The sequence below is a fragment of the Lissotriton vulgaris genome, chromosome 5, assembly GCF_964263255.1.
Source record: "Lissotriton vulgaris chromosome 5, aLisVul1.2, whole genome shotgun sequence".
Lineage (NCBI taxonomy): Eukaryota > Metazoa > Chordata > Amphibia > Caudata > Salamandridae > Lissotriton > Lissotriton vulgaris.
The window spans coordinates 277,946,021-277,967,011 of record NC_141693.1 but is presented as its reverse complement, the minus strand read 5'-3'; the positions used below and the strand labels follow the sequence as shown (position 1 = coordinate 277,967,011).

General features: G+C 47.2%; 1 protein-coding gene across 13 annotated transcripts in view; it reads right to left on the bottom strand.

Moving 5' to 3' along the window:
• RERE (arginine-glutamic acid dipeptide repeats) overlaps nucleotides 1–20,991 on the bottom strand; it is a 1,284,697-nt gene that overhangs the window by 277,941 nt on the left and 985,765 nt on the right. For all 13 annotated transcript variants that reach the window (XM_086921406.1, XM_086921411.1, XM_086921410.1 and 10 more), the window contains one exon: nucleotides 154–353. In XM_086921406.1, coding sequence (XP_086777532.1) covers nucleotides 154–353 — 200 coding nt within the window. The remainder of the gene's footprint in view (nucleotides 1–153; nucleotides 354–20,991) is intronic.

Genomic DNA, 20,991 nt, shown 5'->3' with positions numbered 1-20,991 from the left:
AAGCAAATCACATATTTTTAGGAACACCAAACAATCTCTAGTACTTGTCTTCTGTTATGCAAAAAAACAGAAAAAAATCTACAACACTGACCAGAGGGTCAGTGTAGCAAGGGGTGCGGCCAGAAAGTGGCATACCGAAATGTTCATACATACCGAACCTCTACTCCGCCGGGTCCTCATGCTGTGCTTCCCATTTAGGCCATCCTCTTCTTCTATAACGGGTTTGAACATGAAGGGTGGTGGATCCACTGGTTTCTCAATTGGGGGCAGCTCACCATACTTTTTGAAGTGCACCCGGCAGTCTGTGCAGAGCAAGATATTCTCCCGGCCACCATGATGCCAGTCCTTGGAAGCTTAGGAAAACAAAATTGTACACTTTAAAACTGTGTCAGTAGATTATTGCAACAGGGTTAGTGACTCACCTGGTCTGAGGGTTACAATCTTGAAATAAGGCATGTGCCTACTCAGTAAAAACAAACAGTGATTGGGGTAAACATGTAAATGGTCCTGCAAAATATACCAGTGCCTTACACCTGCAATACAAAAAGTCATTTTGTACTTGTCCAACATGAGGGAAAGATTTGAAATTTTTATGCAATAAAAGCATCCACCTCGAGCTGCACTGGGGCCCATACAAGTGACAAGTTTTACTTCACAACCAAGTAAGTCCCAATTAAGTTGAAAAAATTGCAATGTATTGTAACTGCATTTATATAAAGCGAACTGCTCCCAACAAATCACTGAAATGTTTAACGACAGGCAGCATGCAGCTGCGAAAACTAAGAATAGTGTTTAGTCTAGTGGGTTTTGGTTTTTAGGAATTTGGTGCCATCAAGCAAACCATTACATTGTTTTTTCCCCCTTTTTTTGTTGTGGATTACATTAATTTGATTTGTGTGTGGTCATTAGTTTGGGGGTATATGTGAATTCAGGCAGATGATTGATGGGATCAATAGCTCAACTAGATGTGACTAGATATGGTTAGGCTGCAGAGTTGGGACATTCTTAGAAGGTGAGGATGTGATCTTTGAAATGAGGGGTGCAAATTGTAGAAACACAATTAGAGAGATTAAGGTAAACAATGCCTGTGGCATAGAGTAGGCTGTGTGCACAGATATGAGGCATGCAGAAGGGGGAAGTAAGAAGAGTCACTTAAATTAAAAAAGGGGAGGCAACAAATAGAAGTCAAGGTCAGTTTTCCATGGTGGGTTTTAAGAATACAGAAAAGGCTTTTTCTGAGATAGTATGCAATAGGATGCACAACTGTAGAAATAAACATTTGCATGTGAGATAATGCTAGATTAGGTACTTTTGATAGGCACTAGAATCAGGCTAACAGTTGGTCTACTGCTAGCCAACCAATTCGGCATGGACAGCTGACTAGCTCAAGAGCTGGAAGCACACATTAATAGCTAGACACATATGGACATTTCAAGAACTTTAGACTGGGCTCGAAGGATGCTTGTTTCTGGTCCAGGGAGTACCTGGCTTGACAGTTTGGGCTGGACTGTTCCCATGAGGCACAGGGTCAAGGCTGATTTGGATATGGCTGGGTCTAAACTGGGGGTGGCATGGTGAGCAAAAGAACAATAGATTTAACCCAGATCTGTTGACTGGGGGGTGAACGTTTGATTTGCTCTGCATTCCATCCATCATCTGTCTGTCGTTTGCTTTAGAAGGTGGGCATTTTCTTGCTAAACCATTCTGTGACTCTGCACACCTGTGGAATCCACATCAGGGTAAGGATGCTAGTTGAGCTCTTGCGCATTCACTATTATCAGACACCCAATGGGAGCGGAGGTGTGCCATGCATATCCTGATGGGCCATCCGGAGCTAGAGTGGTGGGAGGCGTTGTCACTGACACCTGCATAGGGCTGAGCCTGCCCTCACACAAAGCTGTCTCCACCCTATATTGTGTGTCTGGGGCCAGATCAGTGAAAGGCAGAGTCTTGTGCACTACAAAGACTTTCCTTTGTAGCTTGCCTACTTCAAAGGCAGAAAGGGGAACTCTCAAATCAGAATACTTCTGGACTAAAGGTCATTATTTCCTCCACCGAGCCAGATTTGTGCTTTTTCACTGAAACCTGGCTCAAACGCCATTCGACCCCCGCTATCGCATTGGCAATTCCTATCGGCTATAAAATAATTCGACTAGACCGCCTCACGAAAATTGGATTGCGATCATTCATAAACAGGAAACTATCTGTTCCATAGTAGCAGAACTAAGCACGCCTGACATTGAACTACTTATTTTCAAAATTGCCCTCTCCCCCAAACAAACCAGAATGGGTGCTTTAGTGTATCGTCAACCCGGACCCAGCACCAACTTCGCAAATATCTTACTTGAGAATCTTGCACCCTATGTCTGTAATGACAGAGATTTTCTACTAGTTGGAGATTTTAACATACACAGTGAACTGAAAGAATGTAAAGCAGCACAATCTATTCTTAATTATCTCTCACTACTAGGGCTAACACAACGAAACGTGGGCCCAACAAATCAGGCTGGACATAACCTAGACCTAATATTAGCTAATTTCCCTAGTCACCTGCTCCCCTCCTATTCAAGTCAGCTGGACTGACCACTTTATCATTGAGTTTTACACCCCTTGCCCAAAATCGACTCCTCATGGCCCAATTTCTCTTCCTAGCGAACGACGACAATGGCATAAAGTCAATGAAACTACATTTTCAGACAAATTCATTGAACCCTCTTTTACCACGTCGGAAAATATAGATAATGCTCTTAATAAATTTGAAAGAGCCACAAAGACTGTCATAGACACTATAGGCCCTGTAAAAATATTCAGACCTCGGCCAGCTAATAAACAAGAAATATGGTTCTCTGACAACCTTAGGACTTAAAAACAAACAGCTAGGAAGCTAGAAAAAAAATGGAGAACAACTCACTTAGAGATCGACAGAAGAATCTACTGGGAATCATTAACCATCTATCACAAAGCTATCCGTACTGCAAGGAAAACCCATATAACATCTCTTATCACAGCTGTAGACAATTCCCCTAGGGTTCTGTACCAAATATTACAATCTTTTGTTAAACCAACAGCAAGTGAAAGTCCTGACACTTCATCACAAAAGCTTTGTGATGAGATATCCCAATTCTTCTCTAACAAAATAGATGTGATCTACAAGAAAATAATGAACTCTAACAAAATCATGACCAGCGATGCAGGTCTTGCTCCATACGAAACAGAATGCAATCAAAACTTTCAGACTCTACATACCTTTCCCCCCATCACCCCAAAGGAGTTGTTAGCACTCACCATGCAAATTAAAAGTGGCAGCCCTGACGATACAATTCCAGCTAGACTTATGCCCTCCTTGTTTGAGGCACTATGTCCAACGATGGAAAAACTTATCAATCTGTCACTTAGTACAGGCTCCGTCCCAAGGCAATGGAAACAGGCGCTAGTCAGGCCTATCAGGAAAAATACTGCCACTCCATGGACCGAATTAGCAAACCTCAGACCCATCTCCCTGCTTCCATTTTTGGGTAAGCTTACAGAAAAATATGTAAATCAACATCTTTCCAACTATGTTGAAACTACTGGCGGCCTAGACTATTCCCAATCTGGTTTTAGGCCGAAACACAGTACAGAGTCTGCCCTTCTGTCTGTTACTGATGACTTACACATGTTTCAGGACAAAGGGTACTCTGTGATCCTAGTGTTACTAGATCTGTCGACAGCGTTCGACACCGTGTCACATAACATCCTTATTGACCGGTTGTCGAACGTAGGAGTTAAGAACAAAGCCCTTGACTGGCTAAGGAGTTTTCTAACCGATCGCACTCAGACTGTCACCATGGGTGCATATCGATCAGCGGAGGTAGAGATTTCTAAAGGGGTGCCACAGGGCTCTTGTCTGAGCCCAACACTCTAACATCTATGTGGCACCCCTAGCAAGAGTGATGCGAAAATTTGGCTTCATCCCCGTGTCATACGCGGATGACACGCAGCTCCTCTTCCCCTTCGAAACTCTCACCGCTGAACTAAAGAACTCCTTTTCTGCAGGCATGAAGGCCGTTGCACAGTGGATGTCTACCAACTATCTACAGTGCAACGTTAGCAAGACTGAAGTTATGCTATTCGGTGAGGCCAAACTTCTGTGGACCCCGGATTGGTGGCCTTCTGATCTTGGCATGGTCCCAGAACCCAAACAGGTCTTGAAAAACCTGGGCATCCGCCTTGATCAGGATCTGTCACTAAAGCAACACAGCAACTTCGTAGCAGGCTCATGCTTTCATGTTATCAGCATGTTGCGAAAATTTTTCCCTCTATTGCCAGACACTTTCAGGAAGACCCTAGTGCAAGCCATCGTTCTGAGCCGTATTGACTACTGCAATGGCCTACTTCTATCTGCCAACGAGAGAGTGTTGGCCAGACTCCAGGTAGTCCAGAATACAGCGCTCGACTAGTCCTGAATGCCCCTCCTAGAACAGCATCCAAACCTCTTTTAAACCAGCTTCATTGGCTCTCTATTTGACAAAGAGCTAAATTTAAAATATGCTGTATCATTCATAAAAGCATAAATGGACAAGGCCCTACTTACTTGAAACATAAATTCACTTCATACATCCCCTCCAGATCACTTAGATCTAGCACAAGCCATCTACTGATAGTACCACGTGCCAAAAAAGCCAGACACGGAGGCAAAGCGCTATCTGTAGTAGGACCCACATTGTGGAACCGACTTCCACTGACTCTTAGACTCTGTACTTTGCACCTAAAATTTAGGAAACTCGTAAAAACTGTACTATTTAAAAATGAGATCTAAGCCACAACATCACACTCTCCCCTGTATATGCGAACTGGCCCAAAAGCGCAGAGATACTCCTGTTGGAGTCGATTCCAGCGCTATACAAACTCGCAAATAAATAAATAAATAAATTATTCCAGAAAGCAGAGCTGGATGCTCTGACACTCTGCATGTCACTTTCTTGTGCTGGCCTACTGCCTGCTGCGTCTGGCCTGCAAGTGAAAGGACTGGACCTTGCTTTCTGTATCCTGCTTCCAAGGTTCTCTAATGGATTGTGTGTGCTTACCTCCTGTTAAGAAATCTCAAGGCAATCAAAGACTTCACCTACTAGTGCCTGGGTCGTTTTAAGTGGAATCTGCTGGTGTGACGGAGAAAATCCACGGATCGACTACCAGAGTCTGTTTTTATCGACACATCTCTACAAACTTTGATGCATTGCTGCTGCCAGCATCGCAGCATGGTTCACTATCGACCCCGACCACAGCTTTCACTGCAGGCCCCTGCTTTCCAACACAGCACTTCAGAAGTACCGCTGCAGCGTGTTTAGAACACCGCATCACCGAAATCCGCGAGGCACCACTTCAACTCCAACACAGCTCCATCTTCATAACTGAAATCGACGCATCACGTCAGCAATCCATTTATTATTTATTAATTAACCAATGGGACCCCCAGCACTTCCCAAATATCATTGTACTTTAACCACTGCCCCATTCACTTTATTCATGTACGAGAGCCCAGCATGCTCCCAATACTTAGCCGCCTTTACCCCGCCTCTTTTCATCCAGGCATGGCCATAAGCACTGGTCCGCTTTATTTCCGAATTTCGAACAAGCAAGCCCCCCTTTTCCCACCAGTACAGCGTTTACATAATTATCACAACTTGCGCCCACCATGCTTGCGCCTATCCTCCCCCGGATAACTCCCTTTAACCCCTTCCATGCTGATGACGGCCCGAGCAGTCATGCACTACGGTGCTCGTGTGCTGATGACGGCTGGGGGCCGTCATGAACTCACGATTCTGCCGCATAGGCACAGAATCGCGGCCGCATGGAAGGGGTTAACCCAACCTCCCTCCTTTTCTCTACCCCCCATGTACAGCACTGTTGACAACTCAACCCAGTCCTGATGAAGATCCCAATTTATGAGGATCGAAACGCTGTTGACCACTCAGCGCAATCATAGGCACAACACACAATGTGGTTTATCCAAACTACAGCCAGCCCAAAGTAGAACCAAACACCACAATTCAGCTGGAACCATATTGTTTCATCGACTCACTGTATATATTTATGCACCGTTCACCTTGCGCCGTTTATGCTGATCACATTGTCACTTGCATCGCCAGCGTGTATATCACTTGCATTATTTGTTTAATTACAGTGCTGCTACAACTGTAACTTATCCATTCTTTGTTTTAGATAAATATGATGCCATGAGCACATTTATAACTACGAGAGTCTCCTTATTTCCTTTCTGATAATGTTTATAACATATCCTCTTTAACGGTCTTCAAATAATACCAGTTGGGATACCATATGTTTGTATTACATTATCTACCCCAATCCCAACGTGGTTAATGGGTTTTTGCTCCTGTGGTTTATACTAGATTTTCAATGCATCGTTCTTGGGGGCCGATTTCTTCATCCACCTTACACAGCAGTAAAAAACTGAGGCTGATCACCTCCCCTGGCAGTAAGGACCGACGCATCGCCTTCCCTGGGCAGAAGTAAGGAAGCAATGCATCACCTCCTCTAGGAGTAAGGAACCAACGCATTACTTTGCTTTCTGGCACCTCACCTCCCCTGCACCTGATTCGTCTTTGAATTTTGCAGCATCCAAGGTACTTTGTGCTAAAAGTGATGCATCCATACATTTCCATGTACTGAACTGATTTAATCTTTGAAAAGTGATATTGTACTTGTGTATGCTGGAATTGTGACGTTTTGGTGGTGTTTATTTCAGATAAATATTGGTTATTTTTTTCTAAACTGTTGTGGACTCTTTTCGTAGTATTTTCACTGTGTTACTTTGTGTGCGAGCACAAATGCTTAACACATTGCCTCTGAGATAAGCCTGAGTGCTCATGCCAAGCTACCATGGGGGGTGAGCAGGAGGTATCTAGCTGTGCAATCCCCTTACCCTATTTAGAGTGAGGGTCCCTACTTGGACAGGGAGCAAACCACTCTGAGATAAGCCTGAGTGCTCATGCCAAGCTACCATGGGGGGTGAGCAGGAGTTATCTTAGCTGTGCAATCCCCTTAGAAGGTTCAGAGCAGAGGTGTAGTACATCCCTGAGTGTTTTTTTACAAATCTCCCACAGCGAGCAAGTATGGAGGCCTCCGCTTGTGAAAAACATATAGCCAAGGCCTCTAAACAAGTGTGTGCCTCTTTCTTTAAGAAGTAACTGTCTGAGTAAAGTTCTCCTTTCGTGGATCATGGCAGGACAAAAGTACAGAAGATGCAGCCTTGATTCGTATTCATAATTACATTATCTGCAGGCGCCTCAATTTTCTTGGTTGGGCCAAGCTCAATTGAAATCCAGGATGAGTAAGACCAGCACTTGCATGTACATGATCTCTATCGAGTTCTAGGATTGAGGGTAGCTGAAATGTAAGGCTGGGGTTCAGCTACCAGATATAGGGGCCAAAAAAAGTGTTGATTTTAAGGAAGCTTGGTCTTGCTGAAATGAGGACAATTGTACTTGTCTGTGATGGTCTTTTTCCTTATCGTGTAGGTGATGGAACTTAGAGCAATCGCTGCTTCATTTATCGCTGTAGTTGCGAACGCTCAAGTTGGTTGTTCAACGGAAAACCTGGATTTTCGAAAATACCGCTAAGGCAGCCCTTAAGTGAGTTTTCCGGAGATTTTAGTCTGCAAATATTCATTCAATCTTTATTTCGGCACATTATGGCCATAAAAGATACATAAAACCAAATACATTTCACATTAGAGGAAGAACAATTTACATGATGATGAGTTGGGTTTTACAGGAGTACAATTAAAGCCATAAATTATTTAAAAAGGCATATATAAACAGTACTTAAAACTAGCATTTGCAATGCAATAGGGCTCGCATTAGTAAAGTTAGAGGTATTAGTATTGTAAACAACAAATTTCGTATTTATGTTTTTGTTTTGAAAATAGCGAAATTAATAACTGTCATTTACAATGCCAATAGTGTTAACTTTTGCAAACGTGACACCTATAGCATTTGTAATGCAATATGTGTTGTATTTAAATGACTTAGATGTATTAATATTAAAAATAACAATGGGTTGTATTTTTTTCAATATTTAATACTTAAATAAAAGTTATTGTAATTTATAATAGCAATAGCTTAAACCTTTGCAAATAACTTTTTGGAAGATTATGTTTAGTGTATTTTATTGTGATGAAAATACAAGAACAGAAGTGAAATATTAAATTTTTTTGTGACATTTGTAATTAAGTTTGAATCATTTAGAGAACATATTTGAATCAGTTGTTGAATGGTTGCACAGATTGATGCTGTGGTGGCTCTGAATCATGTTGTGGTGCCCCTGAGTGATGCTGTGGTGATGGATGGATTGTGAGGGCGATAGAGGGAGGGAGGGGAAAGATAGATAGAGGGAGGGAGGGGAAAGATAGATAGAGGGAGGGAGGGGAAAGATAGATAGAGGGAGGGAGGGGAAAGATAGAGGGAGGGAGGGGAAAGATAGATAGAGGGAGGGAGGGCAAAGATAGATAGAGGGAGGGCAAAGATAGATAGAGGGAGGGAGGGCAAAGATAGATAGAGGGAGGGAGGGCAAAGATAGATAGAGGGAGGGAGGGGAAAGATAGATAGAGGGAGGGAGGGGAAAGATAGATAGAGGGAGGGCGAAAGATAGATAGAGGGAGGGCAAGAGGGCGAGGGATGGAGTGTGGGCGAGGTTATGGAGTGTGGGGCGGGGGAGGGATGGAGAGTGGGGCGGGGGAGGGATGGAGAGTGGGGCGGGGGAGGGATGGAGAGTGGGGCGGGGGAGGGATGGAGTGTGGGGCGGGGGAGGGATGGAGTGTGGGGCGGGGGAGGGATGGAGTGTGGGGCGGGGAGGGATGGAGTGGGACGGATGGATGGATGGAGTGGGACGGATGGATGGATGGAGTGGGACGGATGGATGGATGGAGTGGGACGGATGGATGGATGGAGTGGGACGGATGGATGGATGGAGTGGGACGGACGGATGGATGGAGTGGGACGGACGGATGGATGGAGTGGGACGGACGGATGGAGTGGGACGGATGGATGGAGTGGGACGGATGGATGGATGGGGTGGGACGGATGGATGGAGTGGGACGGATGGATGGAGTGGGACGGATGGATGGAGTGGGACGGATGGATGGAGTGGGACGGATGGATGGAGTGGGACGGATGGATGGAGTGGGACGGATGGATGGAGTGGGGGGGATGGATGGATGGAGTGGGGGGATGGATGGATGGAGTGGGGGGATGGATGGATGGAGCGGGGGGATGGATGGATGGAGCGGGGGGATGGATGGATGGAGCGGGGGATGGATGGATGGAGCGGGGGGATGGATGGATGGAGCGGGGGGATGGATGGATGGAGCGGGGGGATGGATGGATGGAGCGGGGGGATGGATGGATGGAGCGGGGGGATGGATGGATGGAGCGGGGGGATGGATGGATGGAGCGGGGGGATGGATGGATGGAGCGGGGGGATGGATGGATGGAGCGGGGGGATGGATGGATGGAGCGGGGGGATGGATGGATGGAGTGGGGGGATGGATGGATGGATGGATGGAGTGGGGGGATGGATGGATGGAGTGGGGGGATGGATGGATGGAGTGGGGGGATGGATGGATGGAGTGGGGGGATGGATGGACGGAGTGGGGGGATGGATGGACGGAGTGGGATGGATGGATGGAGTGGGATGGATGGATGGAGTGGGGTGGATGGATGGAGTGGGGGGTGGATGGATGGAGTGGGGGGTGGATGGATGGAGTGGGGGGTGGATGGATGGAGTGATGGATGGATGGAGTGATGGATGGATGGAGTGGGGGATGGATGGATGGAGTGGGGGATGGATGGATGGAGTGGGGGGATGGATGGATGGAGTGGGGGATGGATGGATGGATTGGGGGATGGATGGATGGAGTGGGGGATGGATGGATGGAGTGGGGGATGGATGGAGTGGGGGGATGGATGGATGGAGTGGGGGGATGGATGGATGGAGTGGGGGGATGGATGGATGGAGTGGGGGATGGATGGATGGAGTGGGGGGATGGATGGATGGAGTGGGGGGATGGATGGATGGAGTGGGGGGATGGATGGATGGAGTGGGGCGATGGATGGAGTGGGGGATGGATGGATGGAGTGGGGGATGGATGGATGGAGTGATGGATGGATGGATGGAGTGATGGATGGATGGATGGATGGAGTGGGGGATGGATGGATGGAGTGGGGGATGGATGGATGGAGTGGGGGATGGATGGAGTGGGGGATGGATGGATGGAGTGGGGGGGATGGATGGATGGAGTGGGGGGATGGATGGAGTGGGGGGGATGGAGTGGGGGGATGGATGGGGGGATGGATGGAGTGGGGGGGGTGGATGGAGTGAGATGGATGGATGGAGTGGGGGATGGATAGATGGAGTGGGGGATGGATAGATGGAGTGGGGGATGGATGGATGAAGTGGGGGGATGGATGGATGAAGTGGGGGGATGGATGGATGAAGTGGGGGGATGGATGGATGAAGTGGGGGGGATGGATGGAGTGGGGGGGATGGATGGATGGAGTAGGGGGATGGATGGATGGAGTGGGATGGATGGAGTGGGATGGATGGATGGAGTGGGGGATGGATGGAGTGTTTTTAGGTGAATACACACACACGTTCACAAGTAATTGATGTGTTTAAAAAATATGTTACCTAAAATAGGGTGACACATCAATAGACAGTTTGCTCTAAGATGATACCCACAGGTAAGTGCCTACTAGAAAATGTTAACAAAATTAGATGTTACTATCCGAGTAGAGCCCTGTTTCCTGGTTATCATTGGTGTTTAAGCCTAATTCCAAGTCCTTTAATGGCAGCTTTTATTCATTTATTTTTTACTTCCGTTATCACTTGCAGAGTTGTTGCCCTGCTGAAAGTATTGGCTCTGTCGACACTAAACTTTAGAATAGTGACTGCATTTGTCTCAAGACTAGTTTTGTTGTAGCGGGGTATTTCTTAATGGATATGTTTTGCCTTCTTAAAACCACCACATTGTGCGGCGCCGCAGGCTGACTTTTTCTGCGAACATTGATTTATTTGCCTTGCTTGGAAGAAGAACAAATTACTTACCTTCGGTAACGCTTTTTCTGGTAGATACAATATCTGCCTGTGGATTCCTCACCTTGTGAATATCCCCCTTGCGTCAGCAACATTCGGAAATTCTTTTGTAGCCTCGCGCCGACGTGGACTCGGACGTCATAGAGACACGACTTCGCTCGCGACTCCGCTGACGTCACCGACGCCTACAATAGGCCCACGCCGGCGTGATGACATCAGTTCCGCCCTTTTTTCCGTGCCATCGAGGCACACGGACGGACCAATGACAGTAGATATAACAAAGTATACACAGTATACAATAGTCAAGGCAAAACACACAGTGTAAAGCAAATGCAGGAAGCAATACATTTCCTTGACAACAAAATAAATATACATTATAGTACAATAACCCTGGCGTAGAAGAGTGGACAACGGGGAGGCGGGTGGGTCAGTGAGGAATCCACAGGCAGATATTGTATCTACCAGAAAAAGCGTTACCGAAGGTAAGTAACTTGTTCTTCTGATAGATACATCTGCCGTGTGGATTTCTCACCTTGTGAATAGAGTCCCACAGCAGTCCCCACTCCCGGAGGAGGGTGTCCACTCTTCTAAACCAGGAAATCCTGAAGGACAGAGCGCGCAAAGTGGCCGTCCCTCCTGACTTCGGTATCCAAGCAGTAATGCTTCGCGAAAGTGTGGAGGGAAGACCAAGTTGCCGCTCTACAAATATCTTCAACAGGCACACCTCTAGCCAACGCAGAGGTCGAAGACTTAGCTCTTGTAGAATGAGCCCTTATACCCTCCGGAGGTTCTTTACCGGCCAAAGAGTAGCAGATCTTAATGCAGAGAACGATCCATCTTGATAAGGTTCTTTTATGGACCGCTCTTCCCTTCTTGCAACCAGCAAACCCAACGAAGAGCTGGTCCTCCAAACGAAAATCCTTGGATCTGTCCAAGTAAAAGGAAACTGCCCTCTTAGGGTCCAGGCGGTGCAGTCTCTCTTCCTCCTTAGAAGGGTGAGGGGGAGGATAAAAGGAAGGTAGGGTAATGGACTGACTCAAATGAAAGGGAGTCACCACCTTAGGCAGAAAAGCAGCCCTGGTCCTGAGAACCATTCGATCAGCATGAATGGTCAGGAATGGGGGCTTAGAACTAAGAGCTTGAAGCTCACTTACCCTCCTTGCCGAGGTTATTGCAACGAGGAAGACTGTTTTAAAAGTAAGAAGCCTCATGGGACATTTGTGAAGAGGCTCAAACGGAGCACCCATCAGAAAGGTTAAAACAAGATTTAAATCCCACTGAGGCACAATAAAAGGTGAAGGAGGGAACTTAATTGTGAGGCCCTTCAAAAACCTCAAGACCAAGGGAGACTTAAAAAGAGACGGCTGGTCAGGCAAGCAGAGAAAAGCTGACAGCGCTGAAAGGTAGCCCTTCACAGTAGCAACAGCAAGGCCCTGCTGCGCCAGAGAAAGAGCAAACAGTAGAATATCAGATAAATGGGCTCTCACAGGGTCAATGGACTTCTCCCTACACCACTCAACAAATTTCGACCATCTATAAGAATAGATGGACTTAGTGGAGTCACGCCTGGCGGATAAGATGACATCCACAACGTCAGGCGGGAGGGAAAAGGAATTCAGGTTGCCCCGCTCAATCTCCAGGCATGAAGGTGTAATGTCTGGAGGTGGGGGTGTAGAACCTGCCCCTCCATCTGAGAGAGGAGGTCTGCCCTGAGAGGGAGACGGAGCGGCTGGTGAGAGGAGAGGTGGAGAAGATCTGAATACCACACCCTTCTTGGCCAATCCGGGGCGACCAATATAACTTGGGCCCGGTCTTGGCGAATCTTCCTCAGAACCCGAGGAATCAAGGGTATGGGAGGAAACGCGTAAAGGAGCTGACCTCCCCAGCTCAACTGAAACGCGTCCCCCAAGGCTCCTTGCATCGGATACTGGAGACTGCAGAATGACGGGCAGTGAGCATTCGCGCGAGTGGCAAACAGGTCCACCCGAGGAGTCCCCCACATCTGAAAGATGCTGTGAACCACCTCCGGGTGAAGCCTCCACTCGTGGTCGGCAGAGAACTGCCGACTGAGACCGTCTGCCCGAACGTTCAGAACCCCGGCCAGATGATTTGCCATCAGACAAATCGGATGGTCCCGAACCCAGGACCAGAGACGCAGTGCCTCTCTGCAGAGACACTGCGATCCCACTCCTCCCTGTTTGTTGATGTACCACATCGCGGTCGTGTTGTTCGTCAGGACTTGAACCGACTGACCGCAAAGGGAAGGGTGGAAGGCCTTGAGCGCTAAACGAATCGCCCGCAATTCTAGAAGGTTGAAGTGACGCAACCTTTCCTCTGGAGACCAAAGACCCTTGACCTCCAGATCCCCCAGATGAGCACCCCACCCTAGAGTGGATGCATCCAAAATCACCGTGGCCACCGGAGGGGGCAGATGAAAAGGCTTCCCCTGAGACAGGTTGCCTTCCACGCCCCACCAAGACAAATCCGCTGCAGTTTCTCTGGAGATCTTCACCGACTCCCTGGGATCTCCGCCGTGCTGATACCACTGCCTGCGGAGGCACCACTGGAGTGCCCTCATGTGCCAGCGTGCATGGTTGACCAGGAGAATGCAAGAAGCCATCAGACCGAGCAGGCGAAGGACGTTCAGGACCGGAACAACCGCTCCATTGTAGAATAAAGGAATCATATCCTGTATGTCGCGAATCCTTTGAGGTGGAGGGAATGCACGACATACAGTTGTGTCCAGTACAGCACCTATGAACAGGTTGCGCTGGGAAGGCACCAGGTGAGATTTGGGTACATTTATCGAAAAACCCAACCTGTACAACAACTGGGTTGTCTCCTGCAGATGATGAAGCACAATCTCTGACGACTCCGCTTTGATCAGCCAGTAGTCCAGATAGGGGAATACAGGAATCTCCTATCGTCTGAGATGCGCCGCCACCACTGCCATCACCTTGGTGAAGACCCGAGGCGCAGTAGTAAGACCAAACGGAAGGACCGCAAACTGATAGTGCTGCGATCCCACCGTAAAACGGAGATACTTCCTGTGCGACTTCAGGATGGGGATGTGGAAATACGCATCCTGCAAGTCGAGCGACACCATCCAGTCTTCTTCCAGCAGAGCCTGAAGAACCTGTGCAAGGGTGAGCATCTTGAATTTCTCCTGCTTCAGGTAAAAATTCAAGATCCTGAGATCCAGGATAGGACGAAGCCTGCCATCCTTCTTGGGAATCAGGAAATACCGGGAGTAGCATCCCTGACCCCTTTCCCGCTCTGGGACCACCTCTATCGCACCTTCCTGAAGGAGAAACAGATGTTCCTCTGAGCAATACACTTGGCAAGGAGGGTAATTGGGAGGGAATTCCCGAAAGGGAAGGGCATACCCATTTTCTACGAGATTGAGAACCCAAAGATCTGATGTAACCGATTCCCAATCTCGTAGAAAGTGGGTAAGCCGGCCCCCCCACTGGGCCTACATGATCCTGAATGGCGGATCTAGGGCTGCTTTTCTGTGGCTGGAGGAGGTTGGTGGAGGTAGAGGAGGAGGGCTGACGCCCCCGAGGACGTGCTCTCTGCTTCCCCCTGTATGATCTATACAGGGTATTCTGCTGCTGTTGTTGCTGCTGCTGCCCCTGTCTATATGTACGAAAGGAGCGGCCAAAATCTCTAAATTTCCTGGTCGCAGAGCCTCTGACCTGAAGACCAAGCGATCTAGCCGTCGCCCTGCTGTCCTTGAATCTTTCCAAGGCCGCATCTGCTTTTCTCCCAAAGAGCCACTCACCATCGAAAGGCAAATCCAATAAAGCAGACTGCACATCAGTTGAAAAATCGGATGACTTCAACCAGGCTGAACGCCTTGTGGCAACCGCTGTGCCCATGATCCTCGCCACAGAATCCGCAGTATCAAACCCGCTTTGGATGACTTGACGGGCAGCAGCTTGCGAATCAGACTAGGCTTCCTCAAAGTCTTTTCTGCTATCCTCTGGAACCTTAGGGATCAATGAGCTCATAGAGTCCATTAGAGCATGAATGTATCTACCCATAAGGCAGGTGGCATTAGTAGATTTCAGTGCCATACTAGCCGAAGAAAAAGTCTTTTTAGCTATTTGGTCCTGTTTCTTGGCCTCTTTGTCGCCAGGCACCTGCGGAAAAGCCCCAATCGATTTTTTTAGAACATGCGGCCTGAATCACCAAGCTCTCAGGAGAAGGGTGTGATGACAAGAATGCAGGGTCCTCAGGAGCCACCCTATATCTCCTAGCCACGTTCTTGGAAACTGCAGGAGCAGAGAAAGGCTTTTTCCACACCTCCATAATGGGTTCCTTTAAGGCTTCATTAAATGGAAGCAAAGGCTCCACTGCCTGACTAGGAGAATGAAGAACTTCAGTCAGCAAATTCGACTTAAATTCGACAGTAGGCAAAGACAAACCCAAAAGTCCAGCTGCCTTCTTCATGAGAACATGATACGGTTGAACATCCCTGGAGGGAGTATCAGATCCCGAAGGCAAAGACCACTCCAGGGAAAACTCGAGACCACTTGCCTCTGCCAGGTCGTCGAAATTGCCACCATCCAGCTAGCCTTCCTCCATGTCAGAAGAAGACTCATCAACCCTCTGTTGTTCAAGCAGACGTTGAGCTTCTCTTCGAGACCTGAATTTGACTCGAAGTGCAGCCGAATCCAAAGCCGAATCCGAATCCAACGGCGCCGGAGCCGACTTCGGAACCGAATCCGAGGGCTTGGAAGGAGGGTCCATAGACTTGCTTGGAGCCGGTGACGTCGGAGCCGGAGTCGTCGACTTCGGGCGGGCCGGCGTCGATACCGGCGTCGACCCTGGTGGAGCTTGGTACTGCCACAACGGAGTCGGGGTTGGCATGAATGGTGCTGGAGCATATGAGTGAGGAACACCCAAATTAAAGGACATAGGACCCATGGGACCCGAAGGCGCACCAGATGGGAACCATGATCTTGAGAAAACACCATACATCGCGTTTAAAAACGCGGAAGGGTCCTGACCTGGTGTCGGGAATGGTGGATGCTCAGGTTGACTTCGAGGAAGGTTTGAATCTGTCTCTTCAACAGGATTCGAAGACTCCCCCTCAACAGGAACTCCATCGGTGTCATCCGGAGTCGGAGAATGAGCCGGAGACGGAGTCGGATCCGGAACCGGAGTCGGAGAACGGGCCACCGACTCCGAAGGCGAAGCCTCACCTTCATGATCCGACACATGTGGAGGAATCACCTTCGACTTCACCCTCCTGGGAGACCTTGATCTTGAACCAGACTTATCCCCTGAATGGTGACGGGATTCATGCCTCCTCTTCTTATGTTTTTTCCGAGAACCGGAAGCATGGTCAGACGAGGACTTTGAGGCCGACGCCTCACGAGACCTCGACCTGGATCTCGACTTCGATCTCTTCGAGCGCTTCGAAGACTTTCTAACCTTACTTGCTTTAAGCTTGGCCACCAGGAGCTTAGATTCCCGCTTTCGAAGAGCCTTCGGATTCATCTTCTGGCACGATGAACAACCTTCAACGTCGTGATCCGAGCTCAAACACCATATGCAGTCTTGATGAGGGTCCGTAACGGACATCATCTTCCCACATTCTCCACAAGGCTTAAACCCTGTCTTCTTTGTCGACATGACAAAAGAGCAAAAAGGCCAGAGAAAGGAGAATCGAGGAAACAAAGTAATAGGATACTAGAAGCTACAGAGTAACCCGTTAAACCGTTAGCGTCGACGATGCGGAAAAAAGGGAACTGATGTCATCACGCCGGCGTGGGCCTATTGTAGGCGTCGGTGACGTCAGCGGAATCGCGAGCGAAGTCGTGTCTCTATGACGTCCGAGTCCACGTCGGCGCGAGGCTACAAAAGAATTTCCGAATGTTGCTGACGCAAGGGGGATATTCACAAGGTGAGGAATCCACACGGCAGATGTATCTATCAGAAGGTTGAATTTAATGAGGCTTCTCCAGTTCGCGTTGTGCGATATTAAGTGGAGAACCGAACGCTTTCCCCATTTGGAGCCGACTGTTTTTGTATGCAGATGTGTCTACTGTGTAGAAATAAGACAACAGAACTACGCGATGCACGCCTTAGCAAATGCCACAGAGGTCTGAATATGAAATCCGACTAATAGCTAGCGGAGTTATTTGAAATTCAAAATGCTTCATAAGGGGCTTTTCCACAACCTTCCGTGGGATGGTTTCCAGGGCACAATGCATGTTTTCTTGCACAGCCTGTGAATGAATGGTACGTTATCAGCATGTGTGCAGCCCAGTCTAGCATTGTTATGGACGGTCTGGTTTTCTCAAACCGGTTGCCCTTGTTTTTTACAGTTCTTTGATTCCCATTCTTCGGCTGTGCATGGCTGTTTGCTGCTTCGGGATCAGCAGAGATCGGTTAAGTGTCTCGTTCAGCAGTGTCTCACGTTTGACGTGCCCATAATCCGTCGCTTTGCAGCTTGAATACCGACCGGCTCAAGCAGCACCGTGTGTGGTGGAATCAGAAGGCGCTGCCGACAGATGGACGGCGCCAGCGCTGTGTGTTCCAGCTGCTCCCCTCTCGTGCAGGCAGATTAGTGTACTTGCAGGGCAAAACAAATGGCTCGGCAGTTACAAATTTGCTTTCTGTCTTTATATCATAAAAATATGAAAACATATGGTACAGCGGCGTGGGTGCCATGTGCCTAACATCAGGAAGGAAACGGGCCCCATGCGCCTTCTTTAGGTAGCGAAATACAGCCATTTTTATAACGTCTTTATTTACAGTGTCAAATAAATAACATAATAAAGCGTGAATCACAGCTCTGCACAGGTTCGATACTCATCATAATTTTTCACATTATTCGCTCTCCAAGATATACAGTCCAAAGGGCATGCCCATCGCAGGTCCTTTGTTGTCCAATACATACACAAGTGTACAAGACCGGTTTCATGGTTATCACGCCTCATCAGTCCGTTATGGTTTGGTTCTCTGGTAGCACTTGTGCATGCAACCCATGTCTAGGTATATCCGTCCCACTTAGGGTGTTGCGATAAAGCACACAAAAACTTGATGGATGGAGTGATTGTATTAATCTCACCATTGGCAATTACTCTGGGCCACATTCCAGTCCATTGTTAGTTTACAAAGCTTTTATGGGCGGGGGAGCGGATCCCTTTGAAGCACGGCCTCGTGGACGTGAAAGAAGTGTGAAACAGCAGGGATTAATTAGTTGTAATTAGCGCGCGCTGGGGTGAATGCCTGAGGCAGAGCTGCCTGATGCAAGGCGGCTGGGAAGCAAATGGCAAGCTCGTGCATGAGCACATGCACTCTTGGAAATCCGCCCGATGGTTTGGCGGCTTATTTTGGCTACTATACTCTCGCCCTATTATCCCTTGGGGGATTAATATGACGAGCCCTAAACAATTGTACATGACCATATATTTGATTCCTAGGAGCATTTCATTAGTACAAACGATAAAGGAAGACAGAAATACCTTAACCATCAGAAATGTATATTCACAGATCTAACCGATTATAGATCAAAGCCCATTTTTTTTACGAGTATAGCATACCGACAGTAGAAATCTGCTTACACAGAAAACAACCATTTGTCTAGAGTCAGTTTTGATAATCCTGTATGGTTCGACATAGGAACGTACACCAATTGTATTACACACTGGTCTAATCCATTTTTTCCTTGCCAATAAATACGCAATACAGGAAAACAGAATATGGATATCATCCTCTTTTAAGCTGGACGAACAGCACAAACACCTCATATTTTTTGGACCCCCCATCATAGACGACCAGCTAGCAATCATTACATTAGTTTTGAGTAATCCATATCTGAATTTCAAATAAAGACTTTTCGCAAGCGGAGGTTGGACCTCATCAAGGAAATCCTCAAAGTGTGGTAAATCCGTAAATGCCAAAAAATTCCTTGTAATAGAGCCCCCTGTATGGCTATTTGGGAGGTTATGAGATATGTACGCCCAAATTTTGATTTTGACCAATTTTTTACAACTATATGAGAGACATTGTGGTTCCTCCCAAAACTGTGACAACCCAATTCTACATAGCCAGGTTTGGACATGTTTCAACCAAGGATTCGAATTATAATGGTCCAACCTCTTTATTTCAAGGAGGCCATCTCTATAGTCTCCGAGTTCTGCTGTACACCAAAGTCTCACCCAATAGGAAAGTGGACGTAAAAGCGCAAAGTGATCTGTACGTTTTGCACTTAGATCTAACAATAATGGTAAAAGTGGGGTACGTTTAGGTAGTCGTAAGATACTTCTATAAAAATGTTCACTCTTTACGAATAGGTTTCCAGCTTTCGGACCCCAGATTTCAGCCCCATATAGAGCTGCAGACTGGGCCTTGAATTTAAACACTTCCAATGCTGGTGATATCGATTTGTTAAGGCTCGCCCCATGTTTCTTTAAAATTGGTAAGGTATTCTGTGTTAAAATGGTGTTGCTTTTTTCAATTTTAGTAATCCATGAATTTTTTGTATCTAAGGAAACTCCCAAGTAAGTAAAATTGGACACAAGTTCTAGTTTTTGTTTGTTCAAGAAGAAATTCCCCGTAAATGATTTATGTGGATTTAGGGCCATGCATTTGTTTTTTTTTTTACATTTATCTCTAGCCCTTTCTCATTGCAATAGAGTTGGAATCTACTGAAGAGGGTTTGAAGATCGTTGGGCGTCTGCAAGATCAGAATAGTATCGTCCGCAAATAAGAGTGCGGGACCCTCATGCCATTCAGTTTTGGTGAGTCGTTGTTACATTCATCTAGATAAGCTGGTATGTCATTAACAAATAACGAAAAGAACGTCGGAGCCAGCACGCATCTTTGGCGTACTCCCCGCTTAATGGGTACAGGTTTTGATAATTCCCCATTTTGACCCCAACGCACTCTGGCATAGTTATTATCATGCAGTCTTATAATCTGTTGGAGTAAACAACCCGGCAGCCCCAGCATGAGCAGATAGTTCAATAGACGATCACGTAAAACTAAATCAAAAGCTGCCCTAAGATCAATAAAAGCAACATAAATATGCCCTTTCCTTAATAAAACATATTTCCAATAAAGACAACAAAATCTAAAAACTAAGTCAATTGTACTAATGTTGCACCTGAAACCAGCCTGGAACTTTGTAAGGATAGCATTATCAACCATCCAGGAACTTATACGCGGTAAAATATGCCTTGCAAATAGTTTTTGTAAAATATCCATTAAACTAATCGGACGATAGTTAGATGGATCATTTCTATTGCCATTTTTAGGGCTCGGCCTACATCCCACGAAGTGGGTGTGGCTTCAGAGTCCTCTAGAGAGCAGTTCGGCAAGCTAACCTAGACATTCCAGAGAAGCGCGTGAATTGTGTTCGGAATTTATGGCAGCTGCATGTCAACAGGCCCGCGCATGGCTGTGTTTTAGCAAGCCAGCACGCAATAGGCCATAGTCTTTTGAGCTGCTCCGCTTCCCGCATATTCCGTGCGAGGACGCGCACCAGAAGGCTATATTTTATCAATTACCAGCTGTCAGGGGCCTCTGTAATTGAAGCCAGATGCTGGGGGCGCGCGCACCATTCTTTGCTGCCTGCTCTATGAAGCTCTTCCACTTCATATGGCTCGCGCACTGAGACCGTGTTAATCATGTCAGCACAACACTCGAAGCCATACCGCAAACTTTTGCACTTTAATATTTACGTTTTAAAGCGTTTACATATATGGTGTGAACAGCTCTGTGATTCCGACGGTTGCAGTGCCCTGCAGCAGGACAATAATGCTTTGAAAGTGGCCGTAGTCACTGAAAAGCTGTTAGCATATTACCCGTGTTATTGTGATTTCTGGAGCAATACAGGGCATTTTACGTGTACTTGATCTGTATCACTTTTCCCCCCTAATT